We start from the raw sequence: 21,054 nt of genomic DNA, 5'->3' as shown, positions 1-21,054 counted from the left end.
TAATGAATTTTTTAACTGATAGGAACTCAAATTTTGTCATGTAAATTAATATTAGTGCAATAATTTAAAGTGAAATTAACCATTTGAAACAAATCATCTCTCCTTATTATAAAATAACAAAACAAAATTCTGGAGTATTGGGCAAAAATAATGGAAAGAAAGATAAATAAGTTGTAATTTAGTTCACAATTTTGAGAAAATGATATCAATATTAATATCGGATCAACTATTTGATGTCATAAAAAAAATTAACTATTTGAAGCAGGACCAAGGTGCATTTGCCACTTGTAGTAATGCAACATAATTTTCTCACCCATTATGAATATTTTCACAAAAATATTTACAAGTAGCAAATAATAATATATTAGTAAAATATTATATGTACTAAAATGTTAGAAACAAAAAAACTTTGTTTGAAATTTTGGTACTGAACAAGTAAGGGGGAAATCTAAAGAATTGAAATTTTATTCAAAGTCAATAGTCAGAGGAGAGGCCGGAATTGATATTGAACACTTATAGTGAAACCAACCATTGGTGGTCTTGTTTATTCATTCACTCTACCAAAACATCACTACCAGCCCATAGCCAACACTTAGAACCAAATAACACTACTCCTCATCTCTGCCGAAAACATCTCCTCGCCACCTCCTAATTGATCTTGGCTCGGCAATGAGCAAATAGAAGACTACATTTAGCAGCAACTCTCTACAAAAAAAGGTATGCCGATTCTCTTTTTCCTCCCTAATTTTCCCCCAAATGTTTTGCCCTAATTGTTTTTTTTGCCAAAAATTTCAGTCCAGTTTTTTTGGGTTTCATTTGATTTATGGATGGAGTCATCTCCTACTTTTGGATTCTGCTTACTTGTGGGTTTTACCCTTATTAATTTTTTATCAACATTTTCTTGTACAAGATAAAGGGCTTTAGTGGGATTGGATTGTGGGTATGTATGGGTTCGTAATAGGCTGAGAAAGGCAAATGTAATGTTGTATTTTCTGTGACAGTGGGACCGGAAGAGAATCAAGAGGTGATTTTGTGAAATTTTTGTGAGTGGTACGTGTGAGGAACATAGCTAGTAAAATAGCTTTGAGTGAAAAGGGCAATGGGAAATTGTGATTGGGGGTATGTTTCCTAACCCAGTGAACAAAACCCATAACCCGAAAGTTAGGAACTGGGGTCCTTAAACTCGTCATGGTAGTCATGCTATTAACCCAAATTTCTGAGACCTCATAACAGTTCCAATTGCTGTATTTATGTCTGGCACGCCCAATGTTATACCACCTTTGCATCATCCAATACCTCAGAAATTACATACATAAAGAAGACGCCATGCTGTGTATTTGTACTCAAATATTGTATTATAGATCCAGCATTAATTAGTCAAACACTGTAGAATTTCACAGATCATACACATAGGAATATAAGAAATGGAACAATTTGGAAAACTTTGATCATTCTTGTTATTAGTACTATACTGAATGAAGTCATAACAATGGTAGCAAGAATCCATGAACTGTGACCTTGCATTAGGAGTTATAGCAGAGTCATAACTGAACATTTATAAAGATCAGCTACGTAGGAAGTGCAGTTTCACAGCATACTACTATCAGGCATATAAAACTTCTAACTGGACCTAAACCCAGAAACCAATAAAATAACTTCCAATCCAATCTCCACTTACCTAATAAATAAGTTCACCACACAAAAATAAAAACATAAAAACAAAACTCTCAGAAGAATATAAATTCTAATTGCCTCTATACCAGAACTCTAATTCTTGATCTCAAAAATAATTCAGACCCTTACCTCAAGGTGGGTCAACATGTCAATTGTGGCATCTAGGTCATAATTGTTCGCCTTATAGGCATCAGCAAGAGACTCTTCTGATACACTAGGATTGGCCTTATAGTGTCTATTTTCACAGTCGTGGAGAATTAAAAGGGATTCAAATTCCAGGTACGAAAGAAGAGCTCCTTGAATTTCGCTTACTTTTTAATGGTTCTGAATTTTATATATATTAAGTTTCAATATTGCAATTTCTGGTTTCGACTCGTTCCAATCTTTCTTGGATCTCTTTCTCTGTTCCTCAATTAACCAGGGTTCTCTTCGTTATTTGAGTTTCTTGAACTGTTTTTTGGGTTTTTAGGAAAATTTGGATTCTGGATTTTGTTTGATTTCGTTTGGGTATTGACCTTGACTTGATGCTCGTCAAATTCCATAATTTTGTGGGCAGTTTAGAAACAGAATTAACAGAACTCAGGAAAATCTCATGTATCAAGAAATCTCCTAAATTAATCAAATGATTCCATCCTAAAATCACTCTTTTGTCGAAGCACAGATGCACACTAATACTATTCATCACACCTTGCGCACGAAACTGGCATGGACATGCAGTTTAATATGGATGACATGGTTAATATCAAGGTCACCATGAGCAAAAGGGAGGAGTGTTAGGGCGTATGTAGAGTGAGAAAAGAAGAGGGGGAATTTGGACTTGCAGGACCATCGGGAAGGAGAGGTGGAGAAATGTGGTGGACGCAAGAGTGATGGAGATGGAGGGAGTTGGCTATGGGAAGAGGAGAACTTGGAGGGGACAGGGGAGAGGCAGGATGGAATGGGGTTTATGTCTGATTAACAAAACTATCGGTTTTCTTTTTCAGAATATCAGAAACCGAACAGACAGAAGTCTGTAAATGTGAAGTTACAAACGTCTGTAATGTTAGAATTGTCTGAGTAGTAGTTAGATCGCAGACACTATGAGGTTGAATCTCACAGATGTCAACCTAACCGGTATATGCAAATATTTTAGTATTTAGATAATTATTCCCAACATTATACAATCCAAACCTACAAAATATGAAAGTTCTTTTCTTGATTCATTTGTTATTGTATCCACTTTTTTTAAGTGGACTAAACAAATGGTAGCAGTTTTTGAAAAGGAATGTTGACGAAAAAAAAATATTTAGCAGAAATGAGTGATGTTGTCATCCATGGAGAGACGATAACTGCAGTGGTTAAAGAACATTGAGGCTGAAAGACACAGCGTACACGGGCATAGGAATGATGAGTCAAATATAAGGAATGGATAAACAGGAGGTGCTGGTTGTCAGTTTCCTACCGAAAATCGAGCGGTGATTTGTCTGTAACTTATCACAGAGTTACAAACTGTCATCAGCCTATTTTCCATTTTTTTTATTTTTATTATGAGCATTTTAAAACTTGTGTTTGTTGCATTTTTTTTGGGATTATTGCTTGATTTATTTATTTTTCATTTTTTATTTTTTGATTCTTCAGAGGCTTAAGGCCAATCAGACACTAACTAATCTAGAAAAAGCTACCCCTGTGACATCAGCATACAGACACTTCCTAACAGCCTCTGGTGGTTCATCTAGAATCTTCAATCCTTAAGCTCATCTTCGCCAGCTCATCTGCAGTCATATTTCCCCCTCTCCATGAATGTGCCAGCTTAATATCCCAGTTCCTTGCCATCCCTGCCTTGATTTTCCTGATCAGGTTAGCATGTGGAGTATCTGTGTTATGTTCCTCAATACTTGACAGAGACTCAGTTTCTAATTAAACTTTCCTATAACCTTCCTTCCATGCTAGCTCAATCCCATGAATGATACCCCAGAATTCAGCCACTATATTACTAGCTGTGCCCAAATTGCAGCAGAATCCCTTCCTCCATGCCCCCAGTTCAGCCCTTATAACTCCACCTTCCCCTGCATTGCCTGGATTTGCGGCCAAAGCTCCATCCACATTGACTTTCACCCAGCCCGTGGAAAGCTTTTTCCTGCTGATGCTTTTCCATTCCACTTGCTCACTGCCAATTCGTCTCTCTAATCCAGATTGTGCTTGTCTTGCCAGCTCTAGCAGAGCTCTAGTAGATTGGTTGCACTAATTCTCAATCCACCTTTCACATTTAAGAAGTTTCGAGCTGTCCAGGCATGATATACTACTTATTGAAACAAAATATGTCAGTATAACTTCTGATCTATCCCCATATGTTTCATCTTTAGATTTCAGTCAATCCATTCTTCCAAAGTTTGGCTTCTGAAAACAGACCACATCGATTTGTCTACCAACTGCTTCCATATGTTTTCTATCCAGTTACAATCTCATACTGCATGCAAAGTGTCTTCTGTGTTTCTGAGTAAGTGGGTCTTTTACCAGCAGTTTGCATACGTTGCTTTCTTTTTGCCTGATTAGTGAGCAATGTCCCATGCCTACTTGACCAGACCTGTTTGCTTCCAGATTCTCTTCCATCTTCTGTGTTCCCCTTCCCTATGCTCTTGAATGTCATTGGCCACTTGATAAGCTGATTTTGTTGCTTGCTTTGATGATATAGAAATGTAGATATGAGCACTACAAAATGTGTATTTGGGAAGTGTGAATTAGTTTCTTTGATAAGATATTCCTACGCCTTTTCTCTTTTTTTCTTAATGCATATCTACAAAATGTGTAGATATGCTCTTTTTTTCTGTGTTTCTGAGTAAGTGGGTCTTTTACCAGCAGTTTGCATACGTTGCTTTCTTTTTGCCTCATTAGTGAGCAATGTCCCATGCCTACTTAACCAGAGCTAGAACTGCCAACGTCCTGGACCTTTTTGCTTCCAGATTCTCTTCCATCCTCTGTGTTCCCCTTCCCTATGCTCTTGAATGTCATTGGCCACTTGATCAGCTGATTTTGTTGTGAATTGTGCCCTAGGGTCCAGTCCCCAACAGAGCACATGAGGATTGTTGCTTGCTTTGATGATATAGAAATGTAGTTATGAGCACTACAAAATGTGTATTTGGGAAGTGTGAATTAGTTTCTTTGATAAGATATTCCTACGCCTTTTCTCTTTTTTTCTTAATGCATATCTACAAAATGTGTAGATATGCTCTTTTTTTCTGTGTTTCTGAGTAAGTGGGTCTTTTACCAGCAGTTTGCATACGTTGCTTTCTTTTTGCCTCATTAGTGAGCAATGTCCCATGCCTACTTAACCAGAGCAAGAACTGCCAACGTCCTGGACCTTTTTGCTTCCAGATTCTCTTCCATCCTCTGTGTTCCCCTTCCCTATGCTCTTGAATGTCGTTGGCCACTTGATAAGCTGATTTTGTTGTGAATTGTGCCCTAGGGTCCAGTCCCCAACAGAGCACATGAGGATTGTTGCTTGCTTTGATGATGTAGAAATGTAGATATGAGCACTACAAAATGTGTGTTTGGGAAGTGTGAATTAGTTTCTTTGATAAGATATTCCTATGCCTTTTCTCTTTTTTTCTTAATGAATAGGATATGACATTTGATTAGTCATTTAATTTATTATGTATATTATTCTTTGTTGTGGGAATTGTAATATCAAGACCCAGAAATAATTTGATAAGGTGTTGGGCGATCACATGATCACAAAATTCCATGGTCATACGTGTATTTTAACTTATTAAGGGTGTATATATGTAGAATCCTGCAATTAATTGAATAGGATTATGCTTAGGTGCAAAACTGTGATTTGTCTATCTTTGATGCATAAGTATTTGTTGGTGCCTTTTGGTTAACGTTTTTAAGTGCATTTATTGAGCCCTAGAGGGGGATAAAGCTAGGTGGAGTGAAAAGGGATTTCCATGAGATGGGAAATGAAAACTATTGGCCCCACACAAAGTTTAATTTTTTTCTAAGTGGATTGGATGCAGAAAGTAGGTTTATTGATTTCGTTGTTTACAGTTTTCAGAGTTTTCCGTCAAGATGAGTTTCTTTATTAGTTCTGATTACTATGGAGATATGGTATGGTGTTGTAAGTTATTTGATGGTTGAAAATGTTTTCCCTCTGTAGCCTCTTGATTTGGAATTTAGCTTACGCATCTGAGATTGATAGTCAGCTTCACATCCCTGAAAAGTTCAGAGTTCTAAGAGAACCTTTGCAATACTTATTGGTGTTATGAACCCGCATTCAAAATGATTGTATATGATTTATGTGGTGATCGTGGTAGGTACATGAAATATGGACCTATTGCAGGTTTTTGAGCTTTTTAGACATGTCACTGGCATTGTATGCACATGCTCCTCCTCCTCTTTTTATTTTTTAATTTTTTTAAAGAATAGGATATGAAATTACTGTATTTGTCTGAATCGATCCTTTGTGTAATTTCAGCATAAAGAGTTAATCAAAGTTGAGAAACGGGATAATTGCAAATAGTGTGAGGTTCAGCAATGGTGAAGCCCAAAATCGCACCATCGATGCTATCATCAGACTTTGCCAATTTGGCATCTGAGGCAGAGCGCATGCTCCACTGTGGTGCTGATTGGCTTCATATGGACATCATGGTACTAACATGCATCATAACGTCAATATAGGCTTCTATTGTTTCAAGCCTTTTTTCCCCCTTTTGGCTATGTTCTCTTGAACATTAGGTTAAAATTGGATAAAAGTAAGTTTGAACTTGAAATTCTGATCTGTGGCTTTGCAGGACGGGTAGGTTGGATTTCCAGATGATGAAGCCATCACTTCAAACCAAGGAAAAAAAAAAAAAACTTCATAGTTCTCTTAGTACTTCAATAATTTTTTTAGAGAAAATTTATCAAAACGTCCCTCATATTTTGCAAAATAATTTTTTTTTATCTCACTTTTAAAAATGTAATTTTACGTTTATTATAAATTCACATTGGTCAAATTTGGTTCCTACCTAGATTTTTTACTAGTTTTTTGTTAGAATCCAGCACATGCCTTGCGCGTGATCATTTTTTAGAGGCAAATTTGTTAAATCAAATTTCACATAATTTGATTTTTTTCGCCCCTCATATTTTACAAAATAAATTTTTGCGTCTCTTACATTTCAAAAAATGAATTTTTCCGTCCCTTACATTTAATAAAATGAATTTTTTCATCTCTCATTAATCATGTGTGCGAATAATTCCTTTTTTTTTTTAAACTCATATTATATATATATATATATATATATATATCTATTTGATTTCACCTGAACAATATGAATAACATGTAATATATGTGTATTTGATTTCATCTACATCTTATTGTAGTTGTAGATGAAATCAAATACACATATATTACATGCTATCTATACTTTTCAGGTGAAATCAAATAAACATATATATATATATATATATATATAAGTTTTTAAAAATAAGAAAATACTGTCGCACACATGATCAATTAGGGATGAAAATTTTTATTTTGCAAAATTTGAGGGATGAAAAAATTTATTTTGTGAAATGTGAGGGACGAATAATTTCATTTTGTGAAATATGAGAGACTAGAGATCAGATTATGTAAAATATGTTTGACAATTTTACCCCTAAAAAATGATCATATGCAAGACACGTGATAGATTGCGGCCAAAAACTAGTCAAAAATCTAGATAGGGAACAAAATTGACCAATGTAAATTTGTAAGGAACGTAAAATTACACTTTTAAAAGTAAGGGATAAAAAAAGTTATTTTACAAAATATGAGGACTGTTTTGAATGATTTTCCCATTTTTTTTAAACTGATTTTAGTTGGAGGGCCATTTGATAGAGCATCTGATTGCTTTTGCAGACATTTTGTCCCAAATCTTACAATTGGTGCTCCGGTCATTGAAAGTCTGAGAAAGCACACTAGGTAAAATCCTTACTTTTTATATCCCTTTTAATTAATTAGTTTCAAATTTAAAGCTGACTTCTGCTAATTAAATTTTGTTGGTGATTTTGATGGAAGACTGTTGTAATCTTCTCTTGTAGTGCATATTTGGATTGCCACCTTATGGTTACAAATCCTCTTGATTATATTGAACCTTTTGGGAAGGCCGGTGCCTCGGGATTTACCTTTCATGTCGAGGCATCGAAAGGTAAATTTTTTTTTTTTTTTGGTGCAATCTATATTCTCTGGTCACATTTTTGTTTTCCTTTTAGACTTTAAATTGAGGCCAAACTCCCACAATTTTTCCAGATAATTGGCAAGAACTTATCCAAAAAATAAAGTCAAAAGGCATGAGACCTGGTGTTGCCTTGAAGCCTAAAACACCAATTGAAGAAGTTTATCCACTGGTATATGTCTTATAAGTGTATCTCATACAAGATGTGTCTCATTGGATTGTACTGCTAAAATTTTCATGTTTCTTAAACTCTTTTCTCCTGTTACCTTTTGAACATGCGCAATTTGGAATTACTTGATAATGATGAGTTGCCATTTGTTTATACAGGTTGAAAATGAAACTCCTGTGGAAATGGTTCTTGTAATGACTGTTGAACCTGGATTTGGTGGGCAAAAATTTATGCCAGAAACAATGGATAAGGTGCTGTACTCTGACACTTCTATCACATGTAGGTGGCCATCATCTTTGCCCTGTTTATTTATTGACGCTGTATTTATCAACTTGCATTTCAGGTTCGCGCACTTCGGCAGAAGTATCCATCTCTTGATATAGAGGTGATTTTCAGCTTTTTCCTGCATTCTCAATGCTTTTAACTAATATTACTAGGATGCTTATCATCCATCTTCTTACTGAAGAACACACAATTCCTTCAGTTCTCTCATCCCAGGCAGAACAAATTGAACACTTCTTTTTTTCTTTTAGCTAGTTTTAACAGTCTCAATTTGGTGTTCTTTTATCTTTCTCCCCGTAATAATGTGAACTGTTTCTTGGCTCATTATCAGTTATTTGTCTTGCATACGATTTCTTATTAAACTGTTGAGTTAACCTTTAATAGAAAACTTGAAATTTGGACTGAGTTCTTCTCAATTTGGACGTCTACTTCAATTTTATGCAGGTTGATGGTGGGTTGGGACCTTCAACCATTGATATAGCAGCTTCAGCAGGAGCAAATTGTATTGTTGCTGGAAGTTCGGTATTTGGGGCTTCCGAGCCAGCACAGGTTATATCCCTAATGCGAAAGAGCGTTGAGGAAGCTCAGAAGATCAATTGAGATTGAGACACCGAAAAATTCATACAGTGATTGAGCAATCATAAATAAACATATCTGCATGCTGTAGCAATTTCATAATAAAAACTACCGTGTTTGACCACTCTTGTTGTGTACTGTGTTTAGATTGAACATTGATATGTGTGGCTTTTTTTTTTCGGTCTTTGGAAGCAATATGTGAGGCGTTGTTGTATAATGTCAAATATAATAATTGTACATTGATGAGTTTCTTATTTTTCATGCTATGGCTATTGTCAAAAGGGTTAATTCCACTTTGCACCTTTCTGCTTTGCCTAAATTTCCATTTTAGTTCATAAAAATGTAACATTTTAGTCCCTAAACTATAAAATTGGTTCCACTTAAATAACAATATTAAAGGAGTGAGACAGATTTTATGTCCAAGTGGATATACTTTAGGGATTAAAGTGGAACAAATTTGATACTTTAGGAACTAAAATGGACAAATTCTATATTTTATGAACTAAGGTATAACAAGTGTCCCATTTTAAGATTTAAGGGCCAAAGTGAAAATTTGAGTATAGTTAAAGTGTGTAAAGTGGACTTGACATCTGTTCAAGTATTTTAATTAGATGAAGATGGATTTCACAAATTAATTGCTCATTCTAATCAAAATTACATTATTTATAATTTCTCTTATCCAAATACTCCCCAGCAAATGGTGCAACTGAACTAACATCAATATATTTCCAATAATATTCGATAAATCATTTCAAGCACAATTGCCCTCTTCATGTTGGGCTGAGGCTGCTTATATTGTGGGGGACGATTTCAATTGTTTTTTAAATATAAGAATTGGATGCAATTTATGTGTTTCATGGGGAATGAATGAGTACAATTACAAATTAGTAATTGAAAGCAACGCAGCCTCAATAGGTCAACTAATCAGCAGTACGGAGGACTCAGAGGATTACAAAACAGAAAATTTAGGGGGAAAAAAAGAAAAACAAAAAATCTTAAAAACATATAAAGGAGGTCAGTTCAATTAATTCAGATTTTTCATGTAAGTTTTCTTATTTATATGAGAAAAAGCTTTAGGAGGTGTGTTCTACAGGTTTTTGTTGTCTTTGTTTTGTTATTTAAGTAAGAGTTGTAATCATGTGTACATTCATCCATTTACTCTAGTTAGAGGACAATCAATGATAGGTAGCTCATGCACTCACTGTCACCATTTAGTGAAAAATGGCAACAATTTTCAGGATTGCAAGACAACGTTTGGATTGCCATTTTCTGAAGTTTTTGTAAAAATATGTACAGCAGCGATTTAATATATATGAGGTAAAAAGATGATTGAAAAATGTGTTTATGAAAAAACGTAACCATTTTTTTTTTTGTGCAAAATGGCTTTTCAAACAAGGCAAATGAAACATAATATTTTACCCGTTAAAATGCTACCAAATTGCACTAGGATGTATAATTTCCAGTTTACATCACGTTTGTGAGATGGACTAAAGCATGTACACATCATAAATGATATCCAAGTTTGAGAAGATTTTTTATCTTTTATTGTCAAATAATAAATTTATAGTCCAATCCTTCTGTGTCGTATTAGCTTGTTTTTTTCTTTAAAGGCACCAAATAAGTAGTAAACCCAATGTTATATTTTTAGTAAAAAAAAAAAAAAAGTAAGTTAGATGTGCAAAAGTATTCAAATTCAAGAAATGGGTGATAATTTCAAAAGATTAATAGTTGATTCACTTTTCTTTTTTTCTGTGCTTATTTGGTGCCCTAAGAAAAAACCTTTGTCGAAATCTTATAGAATTATTAATTTCTTATCTAAATTCCTATCCAATGATCGTCAAATGTTAAAACATTCCTTTACGATACTTACGGATATGAATAAGCAAAAACAATGAGATAACTAAAATTTTCTAAATTAACTGACTCAATAGATACTAAAAGTAATTAAGAACTTCCTATAAATGAATTCGGGAAGGGCTAAATCCACACCTCTCCATACTAAATCCACACCTTATATATTTATTAGAGACTTATACCCTTAGATTTTAAATTTATTTGACGCTTCTTGTAGTTTCAAGAAACATATAATTATATAATAAAAAAGAAAAAACAAAAGGTTACATTGTAAAAGAAAATATTTTTGAATATTTTACACGGGCTTAAGAACATTTAGTCATTTAAAATTTAATTTAGCAATCCAAAATTTTCAATTACTAATAAGCATGTAAACAAAAATGTTCACATATTTCAATTCCATAAAATTAAAATCAAGCAAGTTTCAAGGTGAAATATGCAATCAAATTGACTTCATACTCATATTTACCATTTGATTACATTTAAGTTTTAAAGAAAGTTTAATTAAAAAAATTAGTAGGACATAAGAGGGAAGAGAAAAAAATTAAAACAATGTTAGAGAAACATAAATTTTGGAACAAAAGAAACAAGAAAAGGAATTTCTATATAAGGCTTAAACAAAGATTTAGGTATGAATTTTTTTCTGGCAAATGATGTTACTATTCCTTCTATTTATTACATAGCAAGATAATTAAATATTATAACAAAGTGTTGATTTAATGCAAAAAGGTCAATGGCATAAGTGTCTAATAAGTGTATAGGGTGTGGATTTAGTATGTAAGGGTGTAGATCTAGCCCCTCCCAATGAATTATTCAAAAAATTTTTAGTAAATTCCACAATGGAAAAATTGTAGCTTTAGTCCCTAATGGTTAGCTTTTGTATAGCTTTAGTTCTTAAAGTTTAAAGTTTAAGTAAAAGCAAATCCGATCCTCAATGTTTTAGCACTTGTGCAGTTGTAGCTTCTAAAGTTTTAGCAAGAGCAAATTTAGTACCCAATTTTACCAATTTGAAGCAAATTTAGGACAATTGATGGATTTTTTTAAATATTGATGTAATCAATCACGTGCATATAGAGGTTTGTTGAATGAATAAAAAAGAAGCAAAATAGCAAATAACCTTGGACAATAACAATAACTCACACAATGGCACGTTAATAACTAATTAACAAAGAAACAAAAAAGAAAAAGAAAATTTGTTACCTTTTACAAAAAAAAATTAAATATTATAATTGTTTGCTTAGATGCAGTGGGAATTGAGAGTATTACAATTGGGTGCTTCGACTAGTTTTATTTTTTTAGTTTAAAATTTTTGCATCTTTTTACTAGTTAAAAATTTTTCTTCTATTTACTAGTTAATTAGTTAGCATGTGAGTTATTAGTTCTTAATTTTGTTGTCTAAAATTAGTTACTATTTTGCTTCTTTATTTTGAAATTTGATTTAATTGACATATGACTAGACATGACTAATTCATTATTAACATTATTGAAGATATTCTAAAAAAGAACTTCTCTCGTTGCTTCTCTTCTTCTCCAATTTCTATCTACTTCTCCTCCTCTGAGAAGGCCTTCTCTTTAGGAGGGAGATCATGGTGTGGTCTTCCTCCCATGGATTTTAATCTATTTTATTTTTTTAATAAATTCTCTCTTATATTTTATTAATGAGAGTTCTCTATTTCTCGTAAGGGCTCCTAATGAGAAATTTCTATTTTCTTAAGAGTTCCTAGTGAGATTTTTCTATTTTTTTTCTTATGTTGTTGTTAGATTTGAATTTATTTCAGATCTGATTGTTAGATCTAAAATTCTTATGCTTCTTTTGGATTGAGGGATTTGACAAAGAATTTGAAATCCACCCAAATAAGTCTAGTTGTTTGGATTATTTAAGAGGTTTTTGAATTTGTAACTCACCAATTATCAAAATACATTTCAAACACTATAATAATTTGAGATTTATGATTTCAAATACCTTCTAAATAATCTAAATAATTAGAGGGATTAGAGAAGATTTCAAATCCTTCATCAAATCTCTCAATCCAAACGAAACCTTAAGATCTTGAGTATATTTTGACAACTTTCATTATCATTATTAGAACTTAAAGCCACTGATTAGTATATTTGGCAATTGCAACATCCCCTACAAAGGAGTCGCAATGATTGTCTTAGGGAGCTGCAGTTCACTGTCAAGAACAAATTCAAAGAACTAACCAAACCCAAGAAATAAAACCAGATTGTGTGATCTCTTCTATAGTAAAAATAAACTTTTTGACAAGATAAAGTACACATTCGAATCCACAAAAATAATAGCTTCCTCAATAAGCAAATAGTCATATCTACAGTATAGAAAGATGAAAAATGTGTTCACTTTGAACTATCATCTACTACTCAAAATAGATAAAAGCATGCAATATAGTAGTTTTTTAGCACTCAATAGTATCAATAATTTATTCTAGTTTGTCCAATTCAATTTGAGAGTAATATAACTACCACTATAAATGCATTTCTGAGACAAAATGCTCCATGTGTAACAAGAAATCCAACATATTATGGTTATTACTATAACATGAGTATAGTAACCACTCAATGAATTTCCTTATTCTAGGATAGTTTGTGTCTATTTTGACACCATCTCCTTAATCTACTAGAACATTAAATCAGTGGTTCTTTAAGTTCTGACGCTAGAAATGAAAGGAAGAGGCCGTCCTTATAGGATTTCAAGAAGAATGGTGAGTAAACATATGATGAGATGAAATTGACACGCATATCATGGGTCATGACACGTCTTGCTCAAGTGGTGGTGACACATTTTCCTAACATTTTGTGAGGTTGTGAGACACGTGGATGGATACTTGTCAAAAGAAGGAATGTCGTGACAAGTTTAGGTATTAACAATTTGGTTCTTTATGTTTCGGAAAACAATATTTAGGCTACTAGAAGTTTATTTTTTCTATACATCTCCATTTACGTAAGATATTTCACATAAACAATGAAGGATCTCCCATTTGAATACAATAAAAATAGTTTCAAAACCAAATTCCTTGTGGATAAAAAATCAATTTTTCTCAAGAAGAACAAATTTCAAGTTTCTAGCCTAGAATTTAAATTTTGAAGTTCTTGCCAAAAGGCTTATATTAGTCTAATTTAAGTATATGGAAGAATTATTGACATTTTTTCTTTCAATTTTCTTAATATTTCAAATATCTATATTTTGGTGGTACTTAGTCTCTACATACTAATCAAACTTTGGGTTAGCTCATAAAAATTTCACTAGAATTCAGTGCTTATAACCTCATAATAATACATCTCTTTCATAACTAAGAGATTTCATAAATCAACTATTCTTCTTCGGTGACTTAACCGGGTTGTATAAAGGTGTGGCCTTAGGCTCCTAATTTGGAGTTGTCAAGATGCTAGAAGCTTTTGGACAATTGATGAGTAGGGGACATGCATATAAAATTAAACTCAATCCAGAGTCAAGTTTTACATTTATAAAATTCTAAATACCTCACACGTGATTTTCTACAAGTATATAGGTCAAAATTAAGTATAGGGTATCCAGGGTCAAATCCACAAGGAAGAATGAATAAGTATTGGTGCTACTGAAGTTCCTCAATTATTTAAACGATTAACAAATTGAATGAAATAAAACTAAACTAAAATGTGCAAGAAAATAGCAAATGAAAACTCCTTAGGTCTTGATTCCTAACTACTCATGTAAATGCAATTTTTGGATCCGATATGGATGCGGAGCAAACAAAATTAGTTGAAGTGTTTATTTAAGGAGGGGACAGAAGACTTTGTACTATAAGCCACGGGCACGTCAGAATAGCTATTTACTACTCCGCAGATTTCGCAGATCATATCATGATTTTTAGGATTTTCCTATTTTATCTATTTTAATTAGTTATTGTTTGACTTTAAACTAAATTGTTTATTTATTTACTTTTTAAATTAATAAAAATGCCAATATGTGTTAAGCCTTTAAGCGTAATGGGCCAATTATAGAGTCAAACTTGTTTGGTTATTAGTGTCCGATCAATAGGGATTAGTGTAGAAAGTTATTTCTTTTAAATAACGCTGTATGAAACATGGTTATTCAGTTGAGAGTTTATGACTTTGAGCATTTGAGGTCTCTCCTAAACTTGAGTGGATTCTCTTGCTTAATTCCAAATCTTGATTCACTTTGAGCGTGTTCTTGAGTGGATTGAGTGTCGTATTAATTTGGTATTCACCCAAATTGTGGCCGGCCTACCCAAATTCCATCCAAATTTTGTTCAAACCTGTCTCCTTACGAACTGGGGTTTTCCTATGGGATTGCGGATTCCTCTCATCCTAGGGGAATTCGTATCAGTTGGTATTAGAGATTTGACTCAAAGTGAGGTCATATCCCTTTTAATTTTTTGTTTTTCCTTTTAGTCATTTTTTTAAAAAATCGTAAATTAGAGTTTATGTGCTTTTAGGGTTTTAAATCTTCTATTCATAGTGTTCTTATCTGTTTCTCATTGTTTTTTGTGTTCTTCATTGTTTAGATTGTGTTAATTTCGTAGCTACCTTTTCTTGTTGATTCAAAAAGACAAGAGTACTGTAATGATTACTGTAGCTATCAAGATAATGATCCCGCAGTAAAGGGAGCGAAGTTTAAGATCCCTTCTCTTCAAAGGAAATTTGACCCCATACTAACCTAGAATGGGAGTGTAGGATGGAGCTTGTTTTCAATTGCCATAATTACATTAAGATGCAGAAAGTTAAGTTGGCTGTGGTGGTGTTTTCATACTATGCAATCACTTGGTGGGACTAGCTAACTATCAGTGGAAGAAGGACGGGTGAGTGATCTATTAGTACTTGACAGGAGCTCAAAGCTTTGATGAGAAAGTGATTCATCCCTACTTACTACCACAGAGACCTCCATCAAAAGTTGCAAAATTTGGTATAGAGTGATCTAACTATTGAAGATTACCATAAAAAAATAGAAAAGGCGAGGATGAGGGTAGACGTGATAGAGGATCCAAAGGCTACAATGACTAGATTCTTGAAGGGGTTGAATCCAAACATCGCATATGTAGTTGAATTGCAGCACTACATGGAGTTAGAGGTGATGGTGCAAAAGACTATCAAAATTGAGAGACAGTTGAAGAGAAGGGGTGGCTATAAACCCAAGAACAAGGAGTGTGTCAAGTGATGATAGAGTACCTTCAAAACTTAAGGTGGAAACACCTAAAATCTCAAGCAACACTCCAGTTTCTATTATTTGGAGTCAGGATATCCAATGTTATAAGTGTCAGGGATGTGGTCACAAAGCTCTCAAGTGCCCAAACAAACGGGTTATGGCGATTAAATGGACAAATTGAATCTATAGAAAAGAAAGAGTTTGAAATAACGCCTTCTTTGATTGAAAATCAGTCTAATGATGAAGAACGTGCACTTGGAAAACTTTCCTTTATGACTACTCGAACTTTAAATGCACAAGTCAAGGCAGAAGTAGACCAGAGACAATGCATTAATATCTTCTATACTAGACGTTGTGTTAGGGATAAGGTGTGCGGCTTAATTGTTGATGGTGGGAGTTGTGCAAACTTTTGAGAGTACAATCTTGGTGGATAAGCTTGCACTACTAACAATTAATCATCCGAGCCCATATATCAGACACTGATTTACCAATGATGCAGGGATACGAGTTACAAAACAAGTTCTAGTGGTTGTCAGCATTGGGAAGTATGAGGATGATTTATTGTGTAACATAGTTCCTATGCAAGCAAGCCATATTCTACTTGGAAGACCTTGGCAGTTTGACAAGAGAGTTAATTATAGCAAACTTTCTAATAGCTGTTCTTTCAAATATAAGGATAGGAAAATTACACTTACTCCACTTACCCCCCCAACAAGTGTATGAGGACCAGTTGTATTTGAAATGGTAATATGAAAAGGAGTTGGCAAGGAGAAAAAGAGAGAGTGAACGCAAACTAAAGGAGAACAAATGTTGCAGAAAAAAAATCTAATTGTTTGTTGACTGGGTCATTATCGTAGGACTCAATATTTTCTGCTAGCCCATCAATTTATCCTCGATTTCATTCTTTTATGGCTACTTTGCAGGGATTTGAGCAAGGTGATCACAATTATTTTCGGCAAGAAAAGGTCAAAATTTTGAGGACAAATCTTCTTAAAGAGAAAGGGAATGATATGGATGCAGAGCGAATAATTAGTTGAAGTGTTTGTTCAAGGAGGGGGTAGAAGACTTTGTACTATAAGTCGTTGGTACATCTTGTGACTGAACACAAAAACATTGTGACTAGAAGACTTGTGTCAGATAAGACGCGTGCACGTCCGAGTAGTTGTTTGCTAGTAAGGAGATTTTGCGGATCGTATCATGATTTTTAGGATTTTTCCCATTTTACCGTTTTAATTAATTATTGTTTGGCTTTAAACTAACCTCTTTATTTAGTTATTTTTTTAATCAATAAAAAGGCCAATGTTGTGTTAAACCTTTGAGTTTAATGGGCCAATTATTGAGTCAAGTTTGTTTGGTTATTAGGGTCCAATCCTTAGGAATTAGTCTAGAAAGCTATCTCTTTTAAATAACGTTGTATGGAACATGGTTATTCAGTTGAAAGTTCATGACATTAATCCTTTGAGATTTTCCCTAAGTTTGAATGGATTCTCTTGCTTAACTCCAAATCTTGATTCACTTTGAGTGTGTTCTTGAGTGGATTGAGTGTTGTATCAATTTGGTATTCACCCAAATTGGGGTTGGCCTACCCAAATTCGATCCAAATTTTGTTCGAACCTGTCTCCTTGCGAATTGGCATTTTCCTGTGGGATTGTGAATTTCTCTCATCCTAGGAGATTTCGTATCAGGACCTTGAACATTACTATCTCGACTAGTTATGGCATAATTTTCTTATATATGTGAAACTTACTCTCATAGTGAATTAACTATACTTGTAGTTGAACCATACCTACTCTCGTGGTTATGAAATTAATTACAAGCTTATTTCTTCTATAAAATGAAACAAAGCCACAAAAGGTACAAAAGTGCATCTCCGCTCTCGTGAGTATACTCTCTAAGTTTAGCACTTTCTTGAACTAGTGTTAAATTCCAATTTTCATTAAAGAAACAACTCCTTTAAATAATCACAATTAATTGTATCAAGTTAATCATGATTGAAGGAGAAAAAGAGCTAAATAACTTGCAACACTTTAGTTATGGTGGCTATTTTAATTAGTTCAATAGTTTTAGAAATCATTTGTATTGTATGTCCATCTTTGACTTATTGGAAAACTATGGAAGTGTAGGAATAAAATTTTTTATTAAGGAGATCAAAATGAATATGTAATAGATTATCTTTAGTCTCAAATATCTTGTTTGATATGTCTTTAACTCATTCCATTCCCAAGATTTTGAGAAATGGCACTAAGGTTGTTTAAAAGGATCCAACAATAAATATGTTTAAACAAAAACAACAAAGATATCTTACTGTAATTTGCAATCCATCCCTTAATAATATGCTTAAAATGAAGGTTGATGGAGATTCTAAAGAAATTGGGGTCTTGTAACAGTTGGTGATATTCTTCGAGATCATCAGGATCGTGTTCTTCATGCATTTTAGTCCTTCTTTGGTTACAAATCAAATATGGAAGTTGAGGCAATGGCTTTATTATAAGAAACTAGATTTTGTGTCTAACATCATATAAAGGATGTTATCTTTGAGATTAATTCAAAACTGCTTTGTTATCTTATGAATGATATTTATAGGATCCCTTAAAAGATTGATTGAATTATATAACAAATCAAATTCTCATTTACTTACTCTTTTAGAAAATATAATATCTCTATAGTGTTGTTAATCATGTCGAGTATTTGATATTTGAACTCAACTCATACCTTTATTGAGGTAGGCTCAAGCTTGCTTGATTACGTGCATGAGCTTTAAATTGTCTTGGAGATCTACTTATCAAATCTAACTTCAAGCTCGAATTTGAAACACCTGTGTTGAGTTCGAACTCGACTCGTTTGTATGAGCTCGAGTGAGATTGAGTACAAAAACACTTGTACAAATACCTATGACCAGTTTTAGCAGTACTCAATATTTAGTAGTTAACATATTCTGCAGAATCTTGCAAAAAATGCATTTCAAACAAATGGAAAAGTCACAATTCACAAACACTAACAAATTTAAACAATTTTAAGATCAATTAGCTCCAAACCTCCAAACTACATGTGAAAGTTTGAATGAAAACTAGCTTCTTCTCTAATTCTTTAATTTTCAACAAGGTATCAAGGACCAAATCCGAATTCCAAGCATGAGTTAACTTCTTCAAGATTCTAGATTTTTGCATCAAATCAAAATTTCTTCAAAGTTTAGATTCAATATTCCATATTCAAGCACTAGCCACAAAGTCAACATTCATTCAGCCTTCAAGAAGTTTGAGTTCACAAAATTCTCTAAAAAATTAGACATAAAGAATTTTTAAATACAATAAAAACATCCAAATAAATAAACCAATGTTAGAAGGAGTATACACTTACACAAGACTGGGTTTTTTTAGTCCATGAACAATGTGGATCTAGTTATTAACACAAGGTAGCATTTGTACTGTTTCAATCAAATATAGAAGCATATTAATCATTAATTTATTCATTATAAAGTTCTAAAGAATCTCTTTAATATCAGCAATGAATGTGGGAGCTACATCCATGCAATAAGTAACTGAAAAAGTATGATTAGCAAGAATTATTTTGTTTCTCTAATCCAATATAGTATCCAATGATAGCAATAGATTGCTTTCTCCTCAATATTTATTAAATTTTGCAGATATACTTATAGTAATAACCCTAATATGGTTAGAATTATCAAAATTTTTTTTATTAAAAGGCTCCTTAATCCTATAAAGCAATTGGATACTCAGATTCAGAAATCATCATAGTGATTTCACAAAAAATACCCAAAAATTCATATACTTCTACCATTTTTATCCACTCATATTCACTTGAAACATAATGAAATCCACGATCAATATCTTTATATCTTGGAAAGATATCCTTTGAACTCTAAAGTTGAAGCCGTTCTATTCAACCTTGTTGGACAATTTAAAATTAATTTTCTAGAGGATAACTAAAGCTCTTTTTTTTTTTTTTGAATTTTGGCAACTTGAATGAGTCAAGACTCTGAATTGTTCAATTATTTGATTCCCTCTCTAACAACAACAATCACATGACCAAGTTGTTTAAGATCATCCTACATTAAAAGATTAAGTACATGCACAACACCTAACATGAAAAATTTTTCCTTCAATACTTAACTCTTTTTTAGAGAGAAATCATCTCCAAATGTCCTAATGCATACACCATTATAAGAAGCATCATCTACAGTTATACTATAAAAACTAGGTTGTCCATGATTTGGTGGTGCTTTTTGTTTGGCATGTGTTATATGGTAATAGAAAAAATGTGAAGTCATGATGTTAGTTGGTTTTTGTTGAAGTTTAATAATATTAGTATCAAATATTTATTAAGTTGAAAAATATTTATTACTTAATTCTTCGGTACAATATGCTTATTAATAGAAATTACTGAGAAAAAAAGGACATTGAAGAGAAATAAAATAGAGGGAAAATTAAAATAATTGAAAAAAAATCAAAGATGATGATATAGAACAAAAAAGATGGCATCATTGTTATACTATTGAAATGAAAAAATAGATAAACAATGGATAAAAATAGTAGCAATGAATGTGTCTAAAGAACATTAAAAATGAAGGAATCTTTTTAATTATTTCATAAACAAAAGAAGGAGAAAAAATTGAAATGCAGAGAAATCTAAATAGAAAGGGATTTGGAGTGGAATTGGCAATAAAATATTTCAATGAATTTAAACAGGAAAAGGAAAAAATCTAAAATGCAAAGAAATATAGAGTAAATTATATAAAATGAATTTTTTAATCATGCGCTCTATATTCAACTGAAGGTCACAATATTCAATTGTAAATGATTTAATTTTTTTGTGTGAAATTCAGAGGAATTTGGAGCATAATTAACACTAAAATTGTTTAACAAAATTGAAAGGAAAAAAGGAAAAAAAATCAAAATTTAGAGAAAAATCTAAGAGTTGAATTTTTTTTAATCATGTCAAGTTTATTCAATTGGAGTTCACCATATCCAATATAAAAGATATCATTATTATTATACTATTAAAATTAAGTAATATACAAGTAATGTCAAGGAATAATAATAGTAGATTTGTTTAGAAAGTATTGAATAAGTGTTTAATCAAGAGATCCTTTATTTTTGTTTTAATGTAAAAAGAATATATATGGAATAAACTTAAACATTATTTTT

General features: G+C 32.7%; 1 protein-coding gene and 1 long non-coding RNA gene across 3 annotated transcripts; both read left to right on the top strand.

Annotated features, from left to right (window-relative positions):
- Positions 1-507: 507 nt before the first annotated feature.
- LOC113734858 (ribulose-phosphate 3-epimerase, cytoplasmic isoform-like) lies at positions 508-9,167 on the top strand. Its single transcript, XM_027261605.2, has 9 exons — positions 508-717; positions 6,128-6,300; positions 6,444-6,448; positions 7,532-7,594; positions 7,714-7,820; positions 7,922-8,019; positions 8,175-8,267; positions 8,360-8,401; positions 8,743-9,167. Exons 2-9 carry the CDS (start codon positions 6,187-6,189, stop codon positions 8,896-8,898), a joined length of 678 nt encoding a protein of 225 aa, XP_027117406.2. The 5' UTR covers positions 508-717; positions 6,128-6,186; the 3' UTR covers positions 8,899-9,167.
- Positions 9,168-14,702: 5,535 nt separating this feature from the next.
- On the top strand, positions 14,703-17,346 carry LOC140037668 (uncharacterized). 2 transcript variants are annotated; one of them, XR_011841640.1, is made up of 2 exons: positions 14,703-15,097; positions 16,813-17,346. It is a non-coding gene; the product is annotated as an uncharacterized lncRNA (long non-coding RNA). The 2 variants fall into 2 exon arrangements; XR_011841641.1 differs by having other exon boundaries at positions 14,703-15,102.
- The last annotated feature ends 3,708 nt before the right edge of the window (positions 17,347-21,054 follow it).

The sequence above is a fragment of the Coffea arabica genome, chromosome 3c (assembly GCF_036785885.1).
Source record: "Coffea arabica cultivar ET-39 chromosome 3c, Coffea Arabica ET-39 HiFi, whole genome shotgun sequence".
NCBI classification, from domain to species: Eukaryota; Viridiplantae; Streptophyta; class Magnoliopsida; order Gentianales; family Rubiaceae; genus Coffea; species Coffea arabica.
The sequence above is the reverse complement of the archived record's forward strand: the minus strand, read 5'-3'. Positions and strand labels throughout refer to the sequence as shown.